The 21,080-nt window shown below is 41.8% G+C and overlaps 1 protein-coding gene across 7 annotated transcripts in view; it reads right to left on the bottom strand.

The window, feature by feature from the left end:
• Positions 1-21,080, bottom strand: part of HEATR5A (HEAT repeat containing 5A) — a 79,857-nt gene that overhangs the window by 22,391 nt on the left and 36,386 nt on the right. For 5 of the 7 annotated variants that reach the window (XM_084844098.1, XM_084844109.1, XM_084844125.1 and 2 more), the window contains 11 exons: positions 19,911-20,074; positions 19,644-19,819; positions 16,321-16,426; positions 15,259-15,449; positions 13,009-13,168; positions 11,834-12,023; positions 10,486-10,655; positions 5,040-5,066; positions 2,583-2,721; positions 983-1,162; positions 144-383 (listed from right to left, as the gene is read on the bottom strand). In XM_084844098.1, the coding sequence (XP_084700224.1) occupies positions 144-383; positions 983-1,162; positions 2,583-2,721; positions 5,040-5,066; positions 10,486-10,655; positions 11,834-12,023; positions 13,009-13,168; positions 15,259-15,449; positions 16,321-16,426; positions 19,644-19,819; positions 19,911-20,074 (1,743 nt within the window). The remainder of the gene's footprint in view (positions 1-143; positions 384-982; positions 1,163-2,582; positions 2,722-5,039; positions 5,067-10,485; positions 10,656-11,833; positions 12,024-13,008; positions 13,169-15,258; positions 15,450-16,320; positions 16,427-19,643; positions 19,820-19,910; positions 20,075-21,080) is intronic. The other 2 variants (XM_084844135.1, XM_084844115.1) reach the window with 1 other exon arrangement.

Below are 21,080 nucleotides of genomic sequence, written 5' to 3'. Positions count from 1 at the left end.
ACTTCCTCTCAACCTCTGTTACAGTAGTTGTGAAGAGGCTTTGTTGAATTCCATTAAGCTACTATTGGTCAAAATTAAATTTAGTTGCAATCTGAACTCCACGATATTCTCCATTTGATGTCTGTGCCAACAATAGCACATACCTCTTGAATCCCTTTGCTTCATTTCCTGTGCGAAAGCTATGTCAAAGTGAGCGTTGTCTGCATTCTCACACTGGCTGATAATTTTACAAACACATTCTGCAGCAAAAGCTCTAGTAGACCATCGAGGATGGGGGAAAGGGTGCAATTTTTCATCATTTCCCAAGGCTAATGCAAATTCATCATCCGCTTGAGCACCCTCTTCTTCTTGGGTGGTGTCCACTGAAGCCACCATTGTGAAATCTGCATTAAGAGGCAAAAAGGGAGGCAAATGTGGTTAATGGATCGGGGTGGTGCTGGAATCCTTTTCATAAAAGGTTCAGAGCGGATAACAGAGCAGGAGTGGGGAGGAAGTGGTAATGGGGAGGTAGGGAGGAGAGATGAGCAAAGGGAATGGAAGATGAGGAGTGAGAGGCAAGAAAGAGAGATGTAAAGTGCCAAAATATGGCAAAGTAAGCACCAGGGAAGCCCCCCTAGGAAGAGAATTCTATAGGTTAGGCACTGCTACTGAGAAGACCCATTCCCTAGTTGCCACCGGCTTCACTTTGGATGGCAGGGCTACCTGGAGGAAGGCATCTGATAATAATCTCAGCACACAGCCAAGCTGATGTAGAGGCAGGCGTTCCTTCAAGTATCTTGGTCCCAAGCTGTGAAGGGCTTCCTTTGCACTTTCTCCTCTACCTCGTCTCCCAACACAGACCTTTTTGTGAGTCACACTTGTTACTTATTATTTTCAAAACAGATTAAGGGACCACCTGATATCATGGTCAGATGATGCTCCTCCCTGATGAAAAGATGTGAACTGCAAGTCTAGATTCTAGGCAGAAGATGTTAGCACATACCAGCAGAGGCTGCTAGAACATCCTTGCAGAGCTTCAACCAGAAAGAGAGTTTTTCAACAGCCATTGATGTAAGCATATGGCTCAGAGTCTCTCTGATATCTTGGCATAGTTTTGTATCCAGTTCTTTGTCCAGCAAGCTCAACAATGCCCCTTCAAGGCCTACTTCTCTGATGTTAATGCCTGTTAAAAAAAAAAAAGTGTGATCTGAATCCTTTTACTCACAAACGACCATACATTATTGCATTTGAAAATGTATAAAGCATGCATTGAGACAACATTTGAAATAATTTTAAAGAGTTGTTGCTCTTAATACCCACGGCAGAACCAAGCAAACAAGAACTGTATTAGTTCCATACCTCTGACACCAATTCCCCAGCACCAGCCCACCCCCAGGATTCCATATATTAAATAAATGCTTGAAAAAACAAATGTGGCTTTGTGTCATTTTAAAAATTCATTTTTTAGAACCACTGTAATAATTCTATACTAATGTATTCTGGACCTCTGTCTGTCTCCTTCATATTACCAACTCTGTAAGCCACTTCCATCATTTTTTTTTTTTGCGCCTCTCAGAATTATACAAGAACGAAAATGAAAGGAACTTCACCACCACTGCCATTAAGCATATTTCAGAAAGTAGCCACCTTGGGACTATGCTTATCTCTGCCAATCCAAACAGCAGACCACAAATTTGCATGATTAGTATGGGTGTCATATTCCAAAAAACAGGCTGTTGGGGAGGAATTCTGTAGTCCTCCTTCCACATTTGCAGTATCTCTCCTTTTCCCACACCCACTCATTTCTTTAGTGTATTTCTGTAGCAGCAGCCATGGTCAAAGCTGATGTTTCACAAAGCCATGAGAACTGCATCCCAGGTTACAATCTGAAGTCAGAAAGATGCTCCTGAAAGTCTCTCCTTTTGAGACACTTCTTGTGTCAAAATATGACATACAAATGATTAATTCATGTATCCAGATCGCAGGAAAACAAGCATGAAAGATTCCAGAAACAAGTTGTGGACACAAATGTCTTTTTGAGCAAAATATGCACATTAGACAGAAAATAGGTAAATCAGTGATCACACAAGTAGTAACTGTTTCTGGACTTTAAACTTCTTCAGGCTAGAGGGAAGGGTAGAATGTTTTAGTGCTTCCTCATGTAAAAAAAAAAAAATAGCCCTACATATTCAAGACTAGCATATGAAGGAGAATACTGGGCCAGAACAGTGTGTTTGGTGGCGAAGAAGGAATAATTGGCATGCTTCTATCTGACATATTTCAATTATGAGGAGAGCATTTCTGATGTGAGGCACCAAAAATTCAGTCCTGCAGTTTGAAGTATTATAGTCCTGGAACTTTTCTACCACATGATGAGCTGTTTTGTCTAGACTAGGCCTCAAACTTTCCTACATAAAATGTTGAGATAAACAAGCATCATCTGAGCCGGTCCCCAGGAAGCCAGTGTGTAATACACAAATACCTGCAGGATTCTAACTGATAAAGTAAAAACTTGAACAAAAACCAACGTTTATTTAAGAGGGGAAAACATAATTGGTTTTCCAAATCAGCAAAGCTCTGCATTTTTAAAGGCTCAGTATTACCTGGAGTAAAGTCTTCTCTGCTGTCTTTAGCCAGAGCCAGGGCATGTTCAGATACTTCAGCTGCCTCTCTCTGCACAAGCTGATGCAAACAAGCTAGTACCGCTCGCCTCAACAACAGATATGAACTAGAGAGATTCACCTGAAATATATAGACAAAGAACATATCCTGGATTGCACTTTTATAGGTGGTATCTGAAGCTCTCCAAGTAATAACAGTTCTAAGACAAAATTAGAATTCAGGAATTAGAAAAGAAAAGGCAAGAAAAACATTTAAAATAAATATCTGAAGTGTAATATTTCATAAAAACAAAGTACTCAGAGATCACTTAGGATCTGAGCCAACCTCCACTATTTTGACTGTGTTTGGCTGGTGTTAACAGTTTCATTTACTGTTTTATTCTTAAACTTCTCTATTGTAATCTACCCTGGGCACATGTGGAGGAAAAGTGGGATATAAATATTTCAAATAAGTGACTAGAAAGATTTCAATTACGTTAAATATGTTAAAATCTTGAGAACAAAAGGCTTTGGGTTGGATCTAAAGTTGATTGTGAATGGAAGGGCTCTTTTCATTGGCTGAGGAAACTAGAATCCAGTGGAGAGTCCCTTTGGCTGAAGAAACTGGGATGCAGCGAGGCTCCCTATTGAAAAAGGGGGCAGGGGGTCCATTTTTGCTGATTCCTCATCTCCCCTGCAGCCCCTACTACCTCTGTACACAATCTTCTGGTGGGCTGCACAACCCCCTGAGCAGATTTAGAGGGGCACAGGTGGCTACAGGGAGGAGGGAAAGGGAATCAATGAAAATCACTTTTCCCCTTCAGTTCATGGGTTGTCCAGTTTGTGGCGTTCCACTTCATGAAACTCTGGATCCAACCCTAATTATTTGTCTCTAGCCAATTATGTATCAAAGTGCAGTTAAAAAAAACCCTCTCTGTTCACATCACAAGCATATAAGAATCATAAATAGAACATGAAGACTATCATAGATATGGGTAGGAAAAAACGTCAGTAGAGGAAGCTGCCTTATACGGAAACAGGCCGGTGTATTGTCTACACTGGCTGGCAGCACCTCTTCAGGGTTTTACCCAGGGGTCTTTCCAAACCCTACCTGGAGATGCAAAGAATAAACCCAAGATCTATGCATGAAAGTATAATAAGGGACAATATATATTGCTGTGAACTGTGAAGATTGAGGTTTCTATTATATAATACACAGCACACCATAATGACTATTATTTGTTTGAAATTACTTTAAAGGCTCTTTACCAAAGGTTACAGTTATGTACAAACACCTACTACAACAAATGTCTCCTGCCCTCTTACATTAGTCTCCAAAATGTTATTTCAACACTATGAGAATTTCATCATTTTAATTTAGAAACTCAAACCAACATAAATAACCTAGTATATTTAAAATGCACTAATAATATGGATTATTTTTTTCTAATATTAAGACTAGCTCTAGAATTAATCCACAGTGACATTTAACTTGTTATATTGTATCTAGGCCAGCATTTAGCCAAACTACCAATATTCAAGCTTAAATCCAGGTCCTAAAATCATAATGGAAGAAACAACTAAATGAGCATGGAATTTAACCAGTTTATCATTTGTTTTCTTTCTTGTACCCACCAAGTGTTGCACATTAAAAATTTGAAAAATGGGACAGAACTGGATGACTGCTGCAAAGAAGCCTTGTTGGGAGGTAATGTACCTCATTTGTCAATGAGAAATCATTAGAATAAAAGAGTGACAAAAGGAGGTAAAGTGGACACAAAGAAGTGCTATGGAATCACTGTTAATCAAACCAAGTCTGCATCTATTATTTTCATATGTTGCTGCATGCACACTAACTTATAGAAATCACTCAATGCATACAAAAATATGCCCTGTAGATCTTTCAGAAACCAAAACATATTAAGATGCTTGAAATTAAAAATACAAATACACAAATGAATACGTTATGCAACATTTATTCAAGCTGATCTCACGCAGTCTTGAGATTTAGGCATGCCGGAAAAAAATGCCAGTTTTATTTTTACACAAAAAAGCCAGAACACACAAGCTTAACTGCAAGACAAAGCAAAATGCATGTTTCTGATCTCTTTCATTCTCCCATATTTTAAAAGAACAAGGAAGATGGTGAAAATGAACACAGAAAATGCAAGCAATACATACAAATCACACACACACACACACACACCCCTAAAAGGTGGTCTTCCTTTTGTGTGTAAAATGTTTTAAGTTAAACTAATGCAAACATAAAATATACACAACGAAGTCTGAGTGCCAGCTATAAGGATGTTAAGAGAGAATTTGGTTAGGCTGAAATAAAACATCACTCAACATGCTTAAAGTATTTTACTTAACATTAATGGTTAAATACAGAAAAAAAGGAGAAATAAAAACTAAACATACTGAAAACTGTTGAAATTTTAACAATGCACAGAAACCTACCAACACTGAATTTTCCAACAAGATCTCCTGCACAAAAACAAATGATAATCCAGTCATGACAAAACCCAGTTATCAGAACCCATAGTGATCCTGAGTCCAACAATAATAAACTCAATGCCACAAGAAGAGCACTTGCTCATTACAATTTCATTAATTCTCAAGGTCCTTAATATTATTTTTATTTTATTTAATTAGCAACATTTGTATACTGCTCCACATCTAGAACAGATTCCTCACCAGTGAACTTAAGACGTAGGAAGATAAAAAGAATTAAAACACTATTATTCACATTGTTCTTTTAAAAACAGATTGCCAGTAAAAACTGTGGCTGGTAGGGAATGCTTCCTGGAAAAGAGCATTTTCAGGAGGCACTGAAAGCAGCACAGAGTTGAGGCCCACCTGACCTCCAGGGTCAGGATGTTCCAAAGAAAGGGGGACACCACATTGAAGGCTCTTCTCCTGCTGGACTCCAGTCAGGCCATAGGTCCATGTGGAACCACCAGCAGCATGCCCTCGGATGACCTCAGTGACCAGGCAGGTTGGTAAGGGAGAAGGCACTCTCTCAGGTATCCTGGTCCCAAGTTGTTTAGGCACTAGGGATGTACAAAAGTCACTTACCTTTTTGCAGGTGTGATTCGCTCCGCACCTCCCCCCAAAATCCTAACCCGGCCGGCTCCGCTCCGCGGCAACTCCATGGAGCTGCCAGCCAGGTGCATTTGCAGGCGTGTGGAGCCTGCGGACGTAAATGGCAGCAGCTACGGCAGCCGCCATTTGCTTTCATGTTTTTAGCCATGATAGGCTATGTAAATATTTATGTAGCCTATCACGGCAAAAGACAGGGGTGCAAATGGCAGCTGCTATGCCATTTGCGCCCCTGTTTTTTTGCCGTGATAGGCTACATAAATATTTACGTAGCCTATCACGGCAAAAAAACAGGAACGCAAATGGCGGCAGCTACGGCGGCCGCCATTTGCGTTCCCTTTTTGCCATGATAGGCTATGTAAATATTTATGTAGCCTATCACAGCCTCCGCAGGGACGCAAATGGCGTCCCTGAGTTAGCCGTGATAGGCTACGTAAGTATTTACGAAGCCTATCCCGGCCTAAATGGTGAAGCGAATGCCAGCCGCAGATGCGGCCGCCATCCGCAAAGCAGCACAAATGGCACCAGTAAGTGCTCCGTTTCGCGTGCCTTTTGCGGGGTGGGGGGCTTCGTTCCGCCACGGATTTCGGGGGGGCCGAATGCACTGGCATTCAGCCTCACTGAGATCCGTGGCGGAATTCTATGACATCCCTATTAGGGACACTAGTACCAAAACCTTAAACCTGGCCCGGTAGCGAATAGGCAGCCAGTGCGGTTCCCTCAGCAAAGAAATTGCACGCTGAAAAGGGGCAGCTCCCGACAACAGCCAAGCTGCTGCATTCTGCACTAACTCCAGCTTCTGAAGCAGCCTTAAGGGCAGCCCCACATACAGGGCATTGCAGTAATCCAGTCTTGAGGCTACTGACGGCTGTACCACTGTGGCCAAGCTATCCCTGTCCAGGAGAGGCTGCAGTTGGTGAAGCAGCCAAAGCTGGTAAAAGGCACCCTCAGCCACCATGGCCACTTGGGCCTCCAGTGACAATGATGGATCTAGGTCTATCCCAAAACTATGAACCTCTTTCAGAGGGAGTGAAGCCCCATCCAGAACAGGCAGTAGGCTTATCTCCTGGACTCAGGAACCACTCACCCACAGGGCTTCCATCTTGTCAGGATTCAGTTTCAGTTTATTGGCTGTCATCCAGCCCGTTACTGAGTTTAAGCACTGATCCAGGAGTTGCACAGCCTCTCCTGATTCAGATGTCACAGGGAGATAGAGCTGTGTGTCATCAACGTAGTGATGGCACTTGGCTCCAAATCCCCTAATAACTGCTCCCAGCAGCTTCATATAGATGTTAAACAACATAGGGGACAAGATGGTACCCTTTGGAACCCCATAGCTCAATTGCCAAGAGGCCAAGGAATGGTCACCCAATGTTATTCTCTGAAATTGACCCCACAAGTAGGACTGTGACACTGTAACGCAGTGCCCCAATGCCCATCCCACAGAGCCGATCCAGGAGGATCCGTGGTCGATGGTATCAAAAGCCAATGAGAGTTTGAGTAGAATTAACATGGTTGCATTCCCCCTGTCCCTCTCTCAATAGAGGTCATCTATCAGGGTGTCCGAGGCTGATTCAGTCCCATAACCAGGTCAAAAACCAGATTGGAATGGGTCTAGATAACCAGTATCCTTCAAGAGTGCCTGCAGTTGTTCTGCCGCGACCCTCTCCAGTACCTTCCCCAAGAGAGGGGTATTGCAACTGGGCAGTAGTTGTCTAATTCCACTGGGTCCAGAGTGGTGACACTACTGCCTCCTTGGGGACAGCAGGAACGACCCGTTCCCATGAAGAGGCACTCACCACACCCTGGACTCATCCAGTCATACCCCCTCAGTTAGCTTGTATTAGCCAGGAGAGGCAAAGATCAAAAGGGCACGTGGTCAATCACATTGCTGCAAGTACCTTCTCCATGTCATCAGGCCATAGCAACTGAAACTGATCCCACAAAATCGGGCAGATAGTGGTGTCAGACACCTCACCTGAAAATTAAAAACCTAACTGCCTATATTACTAGTTGCTCAAAGCCATTAATGAATCAGTAATGTGAAACTGCATTAGAAACTAATTATATTTTAACATTTATATCAAAGTAGTTGTTGCATTAAACAAAAGAAAAGCGGACCATCACCCCTATAGTAAGATGACAATTCATATAAGCCCAAATACAGAAAGGCAGTGGCCAATTTTGGACCCTGGCCATAATAATTAGGAATAGTTCAAAACATCTGAAAAGTCAGATGATACCTACACTTTTCTACATCCCAATATTTACTGCCTCAGCTAGAGCAGATAGCCTAATCATCATAGAGTTTGATATAAAACTACACGTTAGATCTCCAAAGCAACATTTCAAAAGAATTTGTAGAAGGAATTGTTTTTCTGTGACAAAATTATTATGATCCACATGTTTCTAAGGTTCAGACATGCCAAACAACATTTTGACATTCAAAATATTTTAAAATTCCAATGTTTTAAAATGTAGACAAAGCAAAAGCACCCACACAAGGCAAAAATGGGTCTTCATACCCACTCAGGCAACATTATTATGGGACCTACCAGGTGATCATTCACGGGCTCACATTCCAACATAATATATGCCATTAACTGTCAACAATGCCCTTATACTGTCCACAAAGGACAAACAGGTCAATGTTTACACTAAATCACAGATACAAACCAGACATCAAAATGTCAGTTTCAGAAACTAATGAGAGAACATTTCTGTCTCCCAGGATGCTCTGCTATCGATATGAAACTCAATGTACTTCCCTGTCAGGAGTGCTTCTGAGCGCAGGGAGTGGAAGAGTAGTTCAGATTCTGAAGAAGAACTGCCAGACACAGGGGAGGTATGTTCCCAGGCAGTTCCAGACATGGCCAGGCAGGCTCCTCAGGTTTCAAAGGTCCAGCTGGAGGAGGAAGGTCCCTCTTCACCCCCTGCAGCCCCCATGAGAAACAGCGAACAGGGAGAGGCAGGGTTTGGGGATTCTGAATAGATGCAAGGCGCAGACGCAGAGCCAAGAGAGAGATGGCCGGGGTGGAACTTAGAAGGTCTACCCGATTGGCCCTGCATGAACAGTGGTGCTTAGAAAAAGACCTCCCCCAACCCCTTAAGTTAGGCTAGTGAGACCGACTTTCTTTCAAACGGTGGGCAACTTTCGTAGCTATCTTTGAACCCCCTGACGGCATTTCCTTGCAGACTGACAGTCACTGAGAATTTGCATCTGTATGACCCTTTGAGGTAATGGATTAAAAGCCATAGATTGAAGCCTCTTGTCTGTGTGTGATTTGGCGTTTGAAGTTCAGTGGGGGCCTGACATTCCACCTCCCCACAAAAAAGTAAATTTAAAGGGAGACTCCTGCATGAAACTGTTGAACTATAATTCATCACTACATTTCTTAATATTAATGTATGTCTTAATCAGAACTTTGGGAAGTTTGCATTATTACCAGTTTCTGCTGTTGTAATTCGTCACTGTTCTTATCTTGTATATATTTGAGCTTTCCATAGAAATGTCACAGACTTCCTGTGTTACACGGCCTTTTGGCACTGTTGTTTTCAACTTCTGTACTGACACAGGCAGCCCCAAAAAACCTTCCCCCAATTCACAATCTTGTTTGCAGGGCTGAATTGTGTTTTTTTTGGAGGGTGGGGGTAAAGCCTTTTACAAACTGTATGTGCAGCACTGAAAAGAGTCTCCTTCCTATTCCTCTCCCTTCCTTGTCTATGTGTGTGTGGAGTGAGGAAGTAATGTCCTAGCTGGCTACCCAGGGAGCCAGCCAGGCGAGCAACAGCCAGCTGGCCAGCCAAGTGGGCAACAGTAGCGTGCGCACACACACACACACACGGAGTTCACAGTTGTTTTTCAGTTCAACAAACCAGGTTGATCATCAAATTGTCAGGGTGGGGGTGGAGGAGGCAATGAATTTACAAATTGTTCTGGGAGAGAGGGAAAGCTCATTATGATGTAGCATGGCAAAATGGCTCCTTTTAATTCCCCCTCTCTCCTTCTTTGCCTGGCTGGAGAAGTGGGCGCCCTTACCGCAAGGTGGGCGCCCTTACAGCAAGGCGATGCTCTGCCTTCAGTGCTCTTAAAAAATAGAATCGTTGAATCATAGAATAGTAGGGTTGGAAGGGGCCTATAAGACCATCGAGTCCAACCCCCTGCTCAATGCAGGAATCTAAGTCAGAGCATCCCTGAAAGGTGGTAGGTAGCCAACCAGCAGCCACTGCTGTTGCCCAGTTGGCTGGCCAGCTGGCTGTGGCTTGCCTGCCTGGCTAGGTAGGACATATAGGGGCAGAATCCAATGGTGACCACCCACAAGTGGCCAGCCCCACTAGGAGCTCAGCCACCTTGACCCATTCAAGAAACTAGCATTTCAACTGGTTTTGGGTCTACCCCCAGAAGTGAAAGAGGTGGGCACTGCTTGTGCAACAGAATCTGTTGGACTGGCCACTTGTGAAAAGGAAGCAGCAGTGGGCCCCACTCACGGATCGGCAGCATTGGATACTGCCCATTTAAACATCACTTAATGCAGCTGACAAAGTGAGATTTAATACATGCAAGATTGTGCCACAATAAAGTTGTTAACCATACCACTCAATAAAAAATTCACATTACTGAAAGCTACTAATTTCCCTACTTCAAAATATTCTATTAAATTTGGTTCAAAAGCTGTTTTTCTTTAAGGTAGAGTTGCATTAACAGTTTTAAAGCACCTGTTCAACTGTTCTGGTGCAAAACAAAACAGAGAAATGCATTAATATATACATATTTATATTTATAAATAAACACATATATACTTACACATAGGCACCTTACAAGGCTAGACAAGTTTACATGACATGGAGCGAACATATGAAGCTGCTGAAGGCAAGAGATGGCTTGAGCTTGGACAAGGCAGTCAGGATTATCTTGCATCACTGCACAGCCCAGGAGACAAGAAGCCCTTAAGGCTGAGACTGTAGCGCTGCTGCCTACACACAGGACAAAAAGGAGGGAGACATAGTTCCCTCTATAATTTTGTTTATTAATCTTAGAGCATCTATCATCAAAAACCAAACTGCAATAATGATGATGTTTATCTAATTATTTTTACCATTGACATTCAGTGAGGGTCATGCTTTAGCAAAAAAATATTTATTTCAATAATATGATGAGGAAACTCAGAGCACCATTTCTATTATGTGGCAGGGCTTTTTATGTTCAGTGAAAGAGCTCCTGGGTTTGCTTGCAGATGAGTCAGTTTATATTCCCTCTCCAATGGCTGGCAATATACTCTTTCCCCCACTGGTTAGAATGTACTTGTGAATACACATGCATGGACAGAGAACAGCATGGACTCCAAAGGGAAAAGGCAGGTTCATCTTTGCCTTGAATGATTACTTCAGACAGTCTGTCTATGCAATCAGGGAAACGGGCATCTCTATCCACCCAGCATGTAAATTTACCAAGACCTGAAGACCACTAGGGCTTTCTTCACACGGAGCTTTTATCCTGAGATTGAAATTGCTCCTTCATAGAAGTTTGCAGGCTCTTTACATGACGCCGTGTCCCTCCAGGGCATCTCCTCCACTAAATGCCCTTTGTTCCATTTTTAAATAGATCACAGATAATGAGCTATCAAATTACCCCACTGTGTTCCGCTTGAGTTCCCTCTGTGAAAAGAGGAAAAGCGGCAAGAAGAGGAGCGAGATCAGCGAAAGATAGTGGAAGACTCTGATATGGGGAGAAGGAGGGGGAAGGGGAGAAAGGAAGCAGGTGAAAAAGGGATTCGTTGTGATCCTGCATTTAAAACGGGAGCAGAAAGTCCCATTTAAATGCGGGAGGCTGGTGTAGAGATGCCCTAGGTGTTCAACTTCCAGGGAAGAGAGCGCAGTGGTTTACTTGAAACAGTCAGAAAAAGGAGCATGCAGCTCACTGTTCATTTCTCCATTAACTGAACTTCGTAGCCTTCAAACTTTGTAGCTTTCAAACTATGCAAAGATGTTTGTGCCAAGACTTTGGGTAAGAGTTCTCCACAATATACAAAAATCTGAATGCTTTTTAGTTAATTCTTACAATACTGCATACACACCTTGCTAGCAAAAGTTATCTCCCAACTTTATAATTATTGGCTTGATGCACGTCCATCATGTCCCAAATGTATGCATACCTTGCAACTCCGGACCCAAAGTGGTGATAAGGGCATTTAAACAGTGACCAAGGCTTTGATGGACTTCAGAATAAGCAGGAGGCACAGTCAACAACAACATGAGAACAAGAGAGAGGGTAGGTTCCACATGCACGTGATACAGAGGACCAGCGGAATCAATGATCAGGGACAGAGAATGCAGTGCCCAGGTCTGTAAAATACCAAAAATGTAGTGTTGTGTCACACATACATACACAGAGATGAACATGAAATAATTATCAAATTGTGATCAAAAATAAAATCGCTGCATAAAATGAGTGCACTTTAGTGAGATGGTGAGGAATAATATACCAATAATTCAGAACAGAATCACTGGAAATGATGTAACTTTTAGATGAATGCTCTAAAGAAATGTAATTGTTTCTCCTGGCAGAGCTGAGAAAGGGAGAAGGCAATAGCTGCTGCTTTTGGCACACACATGCGTGCACAGACACACACGGACACACGTAGTATAAACTGATCTAATCTTTCTTGCCTCCATCAATGGAAAGAGCAGCTAACTTACCCAGATCAGAAGGGATGGAAGTAACCCAGGATAGAAGAGGGTTGAGTGTTTGGGAATCCACCCAGCTTACATCCATTTCCTTCAGCATGAACGCTGTTTACACCTGCCTAAGAGGTGGGAGACGAGTGGGGGAGGGAGTAGGGCAGCGCAGTGGCAAGTTTCAGTGCAGTGGCAAGGGATCCAAGCCAACATTCACCTTGCTCACTGTAAGCCCAAGGAATAAACAAACACTGTCCTTGCCTGCCTGGGTTTGAAAATTCTAGCACAAGCTACTCTTCCTCTCTTCTTTTTTGGGAAGAGGAGAGACGAGGGTGCAATAACCAGGAGAAGTGCAAGGAGGCAAGGACAGTGTGAAGGAGACTTTGAACAGCCACCCTGCTGTTGTAACACAGCCCCTTTGTCCCAGATGCATGCACTGTTCACGATGAGACTTCACTTCCATAAATTCAATACAATATAAATAACAAGAAAAAAGGGATTATTTTTGAAGTGTTTTGCAATTTATTAAATTAGGAGGCATACTTGTGTCAACTGTCATTTTGTGAAGTAAGTGATAAAATGTTTCAATGTACATTTTTAGGCTCTTTTTCACCCAAAGGCCACTTACAGAATAAGAAAATCCAATACATACTTGTACTTCAGGTGAAGTGCTGTCCTGAGATAATGTATAAAGTATTCCAACACATGCATTCAGGTGCTGAGTACAGCCAATTCCACCTAGATATCTATAGAGAGATCCCAGAGCCAAAGAATGTCCTGTTCTTGATATCACATCTCTAGCAGATCTTAGCCTAAGAATTGTAAGAATTTTTGTTAAAAGAAACAACTGATCAGAATGGTGATTATTGCACTGAAATAATCTAAACAGAACCAAAAAGTGATGCCCTCAACCCTTACACCTTAAAGAAGAAGAAAAGGGGGTGGGGGCGTGGAAGCAATGACACTACATTTCTAACACTCTCCTCAATAAGGAATGGATATGGTAACAATACAACTATTCTCTGTGCAGTTATCATGGTGAGCTTTCATAACTAGAGTTTTTATGACTGTTAGATCTCCTCTGTCTTTGTTTATGCAGCCAGAATATTTGAATCGATTTCACATCCCTCATCCAGAACTCTTGTGCATACTCCAATACACACATGGAGTTTCTATACATGGCCACTAAACATGTAATAAAGAAAACCAGACCAAGAACATGCAGTTAGCTGAACTTCAATGGCTTTGCGCTGAAGGGCTGAAATGCAGATGTGTAAAATTGTGCTGGGCTTTAGCACACACAAAGCATTCAATCCTATGCATATTTACTCAGAATTAAATCCTACTGTGTTTGATGGGGATTACTTCCTACTAAATGTGTTAAGGATTGTTGCAGCCATAATCTTTTTTCCCCAGGAAGAACAGATTAGACTGTTAAACAGATTAGACCATGCTGTTTGATATTCTCTCACTGGCTGATTGATCTGATACCTAATATTTTTATTGTGAAAGCAAGGGGAAAACACATTATCCATATGAATGAAATACATTACATATTTCTTGGAAGTTGTGCTGAAATGTAGGTAGATCTAACTTGCATAATTATAAAGTATGGGCTTTACTAAAGTATTGACTTTGTTTTTACTCAAGTAAATCTGGAACACTTTTAAATTCGACAAAAAAAAGATGTTGAGGCCCAGTTACAATCGTTGTTCTAGTAGAAGGGAGAACTTTAATTTTTTCCTAGTTCACATGCATGGATGCTTGCAATCCTTCCCCTCCCTGCCCCCACCGTTAATCTTACTATAATAACAAGATCAAATTATATAGTACACCCAGATTCAAATTTATGCAGGATGATTTATGACCTGGGCTGGATTCCTATACCTACCTACCTGGGAGTAAGCACCACTGAACTCAGTGGGACTTACTTCTGAGGAGACAACTACGACAGCTAATACATATTGTAATACCTCTCATTAACACTGAAAACTTTGAGAATGAAAAATATCAAATTTAGCCTTGGAAATAAAGCATGTCTGGAAATGCATGACAACCTGCATCAAGTTTCCATAACCTGATGTCCTCCAGATGTTTTGGACTTCACCCCCTATCAGCTGCAGCCAACATGGATAATGGTCACGAATTCTGTGAGTTGTGGTCCAACATGTCTGGAGTGAACCGGGTTGGGGAAGGCTGACCCACACAGTACCCCCCTCAATATCAGGTACAGAGGTGGCTCCAACAACCCTGAGGCAAAACTAAGAACACATGTGGATAGGGAGACATTTTTCTCCCTCTCTCAAAATATTAGAACCCAGGGTCATCCTATGAAGCTGGTTAGTGGGAGATTCAGGACAGATAAAAGGAAGTACTTCTTCACACAGCGCATACTTAAACTATGGAATTCAGTAGCACAGGATGTAGAGATGGCCACCAATTTGGATGGCTTTAAAAGGGAGTTAGACAAATTCCTGGAGGAAAGGGTTATAATGGCTACTAGTCCTGATGGCTATGTGCTATCTCCAGTACCATAGGCAGTGAGCCTGTGTACACCAGTTGCTGGGGAACATGGCTGGGAGGGTACCGGTACTGTGGTGCTCATGCCCTGCTTGTGGGTTCCCAGTCGACAGCTGGCTGGCCACTGTGTGAACAGAATGCTGGACTAGATGGACCCTTGTCTGATCCAGCATGGCTATTCTTATGTTCCATTTTCCCTAGAAAATACAGTGCATTCTTTAGACTTGCCCATAAAGTACGGAACTTCTTAAATGATTGCTGCTTGTTATAGAAAAGGACTTGGGATATCGGATTCCTGCCTAAGTAAACATGAATGTGCGAGAAGAAAAATAACCATCATCTAAACAGGCACAATAAAACCGTATTATGAGAAGTGACTTACTTGTCAAAGCTAATTTGTGCCAATCCAGCAGTGAAGGTACTGTCAGCAACTACCTGTGCAAGTCTGGCTAGAGATTCTGCAGCAGAACACCTTAACAGTGGGTTACTACTTTCCAAGGCACTCATCACTAAGGTCAGGGCACAGGTTCGGATTTCTTCAGAACCTAAATTTCCCTTGCAGCTAGCCAAGTACTAGAACCAAAATAAAATAGTAATAATAATGATGATGTTAAAGTAGCCAATATTATTTTAGTTATTTAACTGCATGTAGGTATCATGCTAAATGGGAATTAATATACTGCTTATATTTTACAGGGTTAACATGAATGTTACCTACAATTATTTCACCATTCTTCGCTGCTAAACTGGAACTCTTATAATTGATATCAAAACATAACCCATCTGTATGTGCATGAACATCTTATGGCTGGAGGGAAAAACTGTTTCTTCAAACATCATCATGCAGGTGAAAACAGAGGCAGGTTGCCCATGTAGGAGCATAATTTCCCCCTTGACTCTAGATGCAAGAGAAGAATTATGTTGCCAGTACAGGATACCTGCAGCTATAAAAGCATCCCTTAGACTTTCTAAACAATAGTAGAAAGTGGGGCCCGGCATTGCCCTGGATTCTCTCCATGTCAAGGCAGCACATTTTTTTAAGGACTGAAGAGACAGTATCTATGAAATCACCTTCTTCTCTGTTGCCACACCTTTCACCCACTGCCATTCCACCCACTGACCATTGCCACATCTGTGAAGATTCCTCCCCCTTCTTGATAGATGAAAAGAAAGAGAAAGTCAACTTTAGGATGTAAGAGTAAGCAACAAACACACATATTTGAAGTTGCATTTATCTAATTCCTATTCAAACTATAATTTCTTCCTGGTAGATGGATAATTATAAAGTGAATGAAATTGAATACAAACAAATTTCTAGATTAATTTTCAAGGTGATACCTCTCAGAGGGAATACTTAATTTTCCAAATTCACAAAAACAGATGACATCATCACTTTTGGGCCAAGGAACTAGTTTTTATAATAAAGGGAGAAGGAGACTCCTACCTTCAAAACGTTAGAAAATGCTGATATAACATTTTGTTGCACTATCTGCTGCCGTAATCCTTTGGTCTGTTTTATTGATGACAATAATTGTTCTAATACTTGCAGCCTTAAAGACAAAAGAAGGGGAGAAGAAATCCGATTAAGCCATTCTCTCTCTCCCGTATTCTACTAAGGTCATCAGAGGTCAGTCTGACGAACAGGAAACTGTGTTCTTGGTGTGGCAGGTTCCCTAGTGTGGAACTCACTTCTTCCAAATGTTTGCCTATGCTCCTTTCTCCAGTTAGAAAAGCACTTGGAAAACCTTTTGTTCTTCAAATTCTCTCCCATTGGTCCCCCATCATACCTTTCTTTCTAGTATACCTTTCTTTCTCTCTCTCCCTTTTTGTATTTTAATATTTTATATCATTTTATCATTTTAAGTAAGTATTGGAGTGCTACAAGTATTTTATTATACATTGAGAAAGTGCTCCAAAACACGAGCTCGGGTGTATGTCTCTGTGTGTATATACATACACACAGTTTTAAAAGTATTATTTTGTATCCTGTATTTTACACATGTTCCATTACAGAGAAGAGAGAGGGGAAATCAGTTGTTGCTGCTCCCTCAGGCACATACTTCCTGTACTGTCCTGGGATTTCCAATGTTTAGAAGTACTTACTATATGAATTACTGGTATCATGAAGAGAGTCTCCAGGCCCCCACACCTTACTGCTGGGAGCCACTGGAGGGGATGAGGAGCCTCACAATGTGATAGTCTCCACACCACCACTAGCAGCTACCAGTAATGTGGTAGAGGTGTGTAAGAATAGAGACTCACAATATCACAGTGACAGTCTATGTGATACCACTCCCCCTGCCAGGTCCTGGTATGTGTAATTTGTGCAACACCCCTTAGATCAGCCTTCCCTAACCTGGGGCCCTCCAGATGTGCTGGACTACAGCTCTTGTCATTCCGCAACAGCATGGCAATGAGTTGTACTGGGTGGGGTAATGGAAGATGTAGTCCAACATATCTGAAGGAAGGGCCATAGGTATGGGGCACCAGGTAGTGGCTGAATACTTATTCAAAATGGCCATGTGATGTCATCACACAATATCCTTCAACTATTTGTCTTCCTTGCAGCATATAGTATTCCAGCTTGTTTGCCGTCAATTAGGCCCTAGTGCACTTGTCATACTGCTGGGCCAAACAGAAGTAGTCTGCAGTAAAGCACTTGCAAGAGGAGACAGTGCCTTCCAGGCAAAACTTTGAAGCTAGAGTAGAATAAGATGACATACTGGATAGATGTCCACATTAAAAGACAAGCATCTTGCTCTAAGGAAGGGCTCAATCCTATGGGGATAGTCAGCTGCCTCCGAACTTGGAGGTGACTGACTATCCAATGCAGGGTGGGCGGAGCACAGAGATCTTCTCCTCCACACACTGGCCACCCTGCATTTGCAGCTAGGTGGCCGATTTCAGCTCCCTAAGGAGGGTGGCTCAGAGTGGGGTGGTGGGGAGGCCAGACAGCACATAGGAAGTGTCACACCGGCACTTCTACCCTCCCCGCCCCCAAGAACATCCCCTTTTCTCCCTCTCCATGCTGCTCTTACAAGCACACAGCCAGGAATGAACTGCGCTACCTATAAGGTGGCAGGGGGGCAGTTTTCTGGGAACCGACCTCAGAGCACTGGCTCTGAGCTCGGTTCCCAGACAATGAAAAATCCTATGGCCATCTAGCCATTGTCTAGCAGCCATAGGATTGTGCCTGAAATCTATATCTTCTCATCCATTAGTATTAACCCCTGATGTTCAGGTAGTGCAACTAACTTAAGTCTCCAAAAGTTCTTGTTTCAAGATTATTCACAGAGGAGGTAATTCCCAAACAAAAAGAATGTCTTGATTCAGCATTTGAAGAAGCGATCCCCAAGGAATATAAGTTTGTGGATCCCATATTTACTGGCCTTAAAACAGAAAATTGGCACGTTTATTGCTATTTGGAATAATTTGAATCAGGACATCAAGTCTTGTCTAATGGTGTAACAGCAGATACTTTGACAACAAATCCAATTTTACAATCAACAAATGATAGTGTTTCTGTAGATAAAACGGGGGAACTGGATAGAATTCAGGGACCTGACTGACTTAATTTTGAGCTACGTTATGTTCATTCAGAATCTCTATTATTGGATAATGGAAGCCAATATCTTAAGATCCTTTCTTGGAATGTTGCTGGTTGGAATGGGAAAATGAACAGAGAATTTGGTAAATTTATTCACACCTGGGATGTTTTGGTGATGCAGGAGACTTGGTGTCAGGCTGAAATAGAAGTTAATGGGTATAAGTATATTCTCTAAAGGCCAAGGCAGTTAAAAATAAGGGCAGGCCCGAAGCAAGCCTTGCTTGTGGTATATCCCTTTTCGTGGATGTAGGGATTATTAGACCTCCTGACCTAGATCCTTATGCAATGACATTAATGATTAGATTTAGGAAAATTGAATGTTTACTTATTAATAGTTATCTTCTCCCTTTATATCATATAACCAAAATTAAAACCATCTGGGATAATTTAGAGCAGTGTATACTCAACATGGGAATGATCTACCCTTCAGCCTCTTGTTTGTTAATGGGAGACTTAAATGCAAGATGCGGTACCAATGATTCAACACTGATAGTTTCAAATCACTGGCCTTGGTTAACAGATACAGGTTATCTTGGTTAACAGGTTAACAGATACTGCTTCTGCTTTTACTAGACAGTCTAAGGACAGTGGCATGAATTACTCAGGAGCCCACTTGATGCATCTTTGTAGATGCATGGGCCTGAGGATCTTAAATGGCAGTGTACCGACTGATAATTTGAGAGAATTTACATTTATCTCCTCCCATGGAAGAAGTGTCATTGATTACGTATTAATGTCTGAAACAATCTTCCATTTAGTAAAGTATTTTGCTATTGGTGATCATACAGTGATCACCTCCCACTGTTTATTTTTTTCACGCTGCCAGGGAGTGAGATCAGACTTAAATCTCAAGTCTTCATGTGATCCTTACAGGTACAATGATTGCCACCTAACAATAAATCATGCTAATCTGAAAAAAGAACAATTACAATATACATACATAGAGTACCAACCAAAAGGGTAAATAATCTCCCTGCAGCATTCTATAGGATTTCATATGCTAAGTAAAAAAGACATAACCTTTAATATAATTTAGCTCATGTGCCAGATGTTTGATAGAGAATGTTCAGATATAATACTGATTCTTCGTAGTTAATTTTTCCACATCAGTGTAATTAATTTGAAGCTGAAAGCTTATTCTCTATCATTATTTTTTTTACCTTTGAGACTCTGCAACTTGGGAAAATATTACTCCAAAGAGACGGGTTGCTGCACTGCTAATAGATAATGTTGGAGGTAATGGCTTAGGCACTGAATCACCTTCTGCAGCTCTCTCATAAACTGAATGAGGATCATACTCCAGGCTTCCGCCAGCTATACTGTTAACTAAGAGCAGCTGCAACGATAGGAGAAATGCAATTGTTAACACAGGACATGGGCCTTTCTTCTCTGAATGTATAAGTAACTTCTAAACTATAAGTAAATACCTGCTCTTCAATAAATCTGTGCTCTGTCTCCTGTAGTAGGGGACCAAGTAAAGCGAGATCATTCTGGTGAGAGAGAGATGGAAGATAAGCAGCAGAGGCTGCCATCTGGTTATCGGGTTGCATCAAATCAAGCACTAGTTCTCTGAGAACAGCAGAGAAGCTTCCTGTAAATTATGGAGGTAGAAGAAAACTTCTTTTATACATAGCTAGTGTCCAAATATATTACTGGCAAGGTATTTAGGGATGAGAAATGGCTTCTGGGATTTCTGATAAATGTGCTTGTTGGCAGGTTATAAAACTGAACAATTTAAATAAACAAGGCATGGAAAACATTGTAATAATGGAGAAACTCTCACATGAAAGATTTTAAGTCACAAAAATGTGATGAACAATTTTTAAAAGGCCCACAATTTAGGGTATCATAATAAATGAGGTTAAAGGGCAGCATAGGAGGAAGAACAAATGCAAGTTCCCCCACCTCCAAAAATGTCATACCTACCAATTTCACAAGTTAATGTGGTAAACAGAAAACACTATTTAACAGAAGTATAATGCAATGAAGGGGACTTTTTGCTCTTCTTTACTGCTTTGCTAGAAGACAGAGTCAGCTATATTACACACAAAAGTAACTTCCAAAATAAATGTCTACGTATCCTTAATGCCATACTGCAATTTTGCTAGTATGGCAAATGAACTGCTTCAGGATCATGATGGTCAAGGAGAAGTAGTCTGTTACAACTAGAATGCTGTCTGTCTTTATGGTTGCAATCTTGAGAAGCACCATGCTCAGGAGCATGAGAGGTGGAAAGGCCTACAATAGAACTCATGGCTATTCTGGAAAAAACACATCCACCACCACCAAAGCTAGTGGATCCTCTGTGCTGCCGATTAATCACTCTTGTCTTCTACTATGACCAGAAGCAAAAAGGTCCATCACTGGCTTCCCAAAAGGTCTGCGCAATGAAGCTGAAGATCTTCTGACTGAGAGATTATTCGTCAAATTCCTCTTCTTCCTACTGCACCAGCCAGTCTCCCATCTGTCAACAACCTTGATATGAATCACAGCTATGGACAGCAGATGCGATTCTGCCTAGGTAATCAGAAGATGTGCTGTCCTCTTGCAAGCCATGACAGCTGCAGAGTGCACCTCCCTTCTTGTTAATATAGGAT

Source organism: Heloderma suspectum, chromosome 1, assembly GCF_057233095.1.
Source record: "Heloderma suspectum isolate Gila_16-S chromosome 1, 16-S_ref, whole genome shotgun sequence".
Taxonomy (NCBI): domain Eukaryota; kingdom Metazoa; phylum Chordata; class Lepidosauria; order Squamata; family Helodermatidae; genus Heloderma; species Heloderma suspectum.
This window is presented reverse-complemented; position numbering and strand designations above follow the sequence as displayed.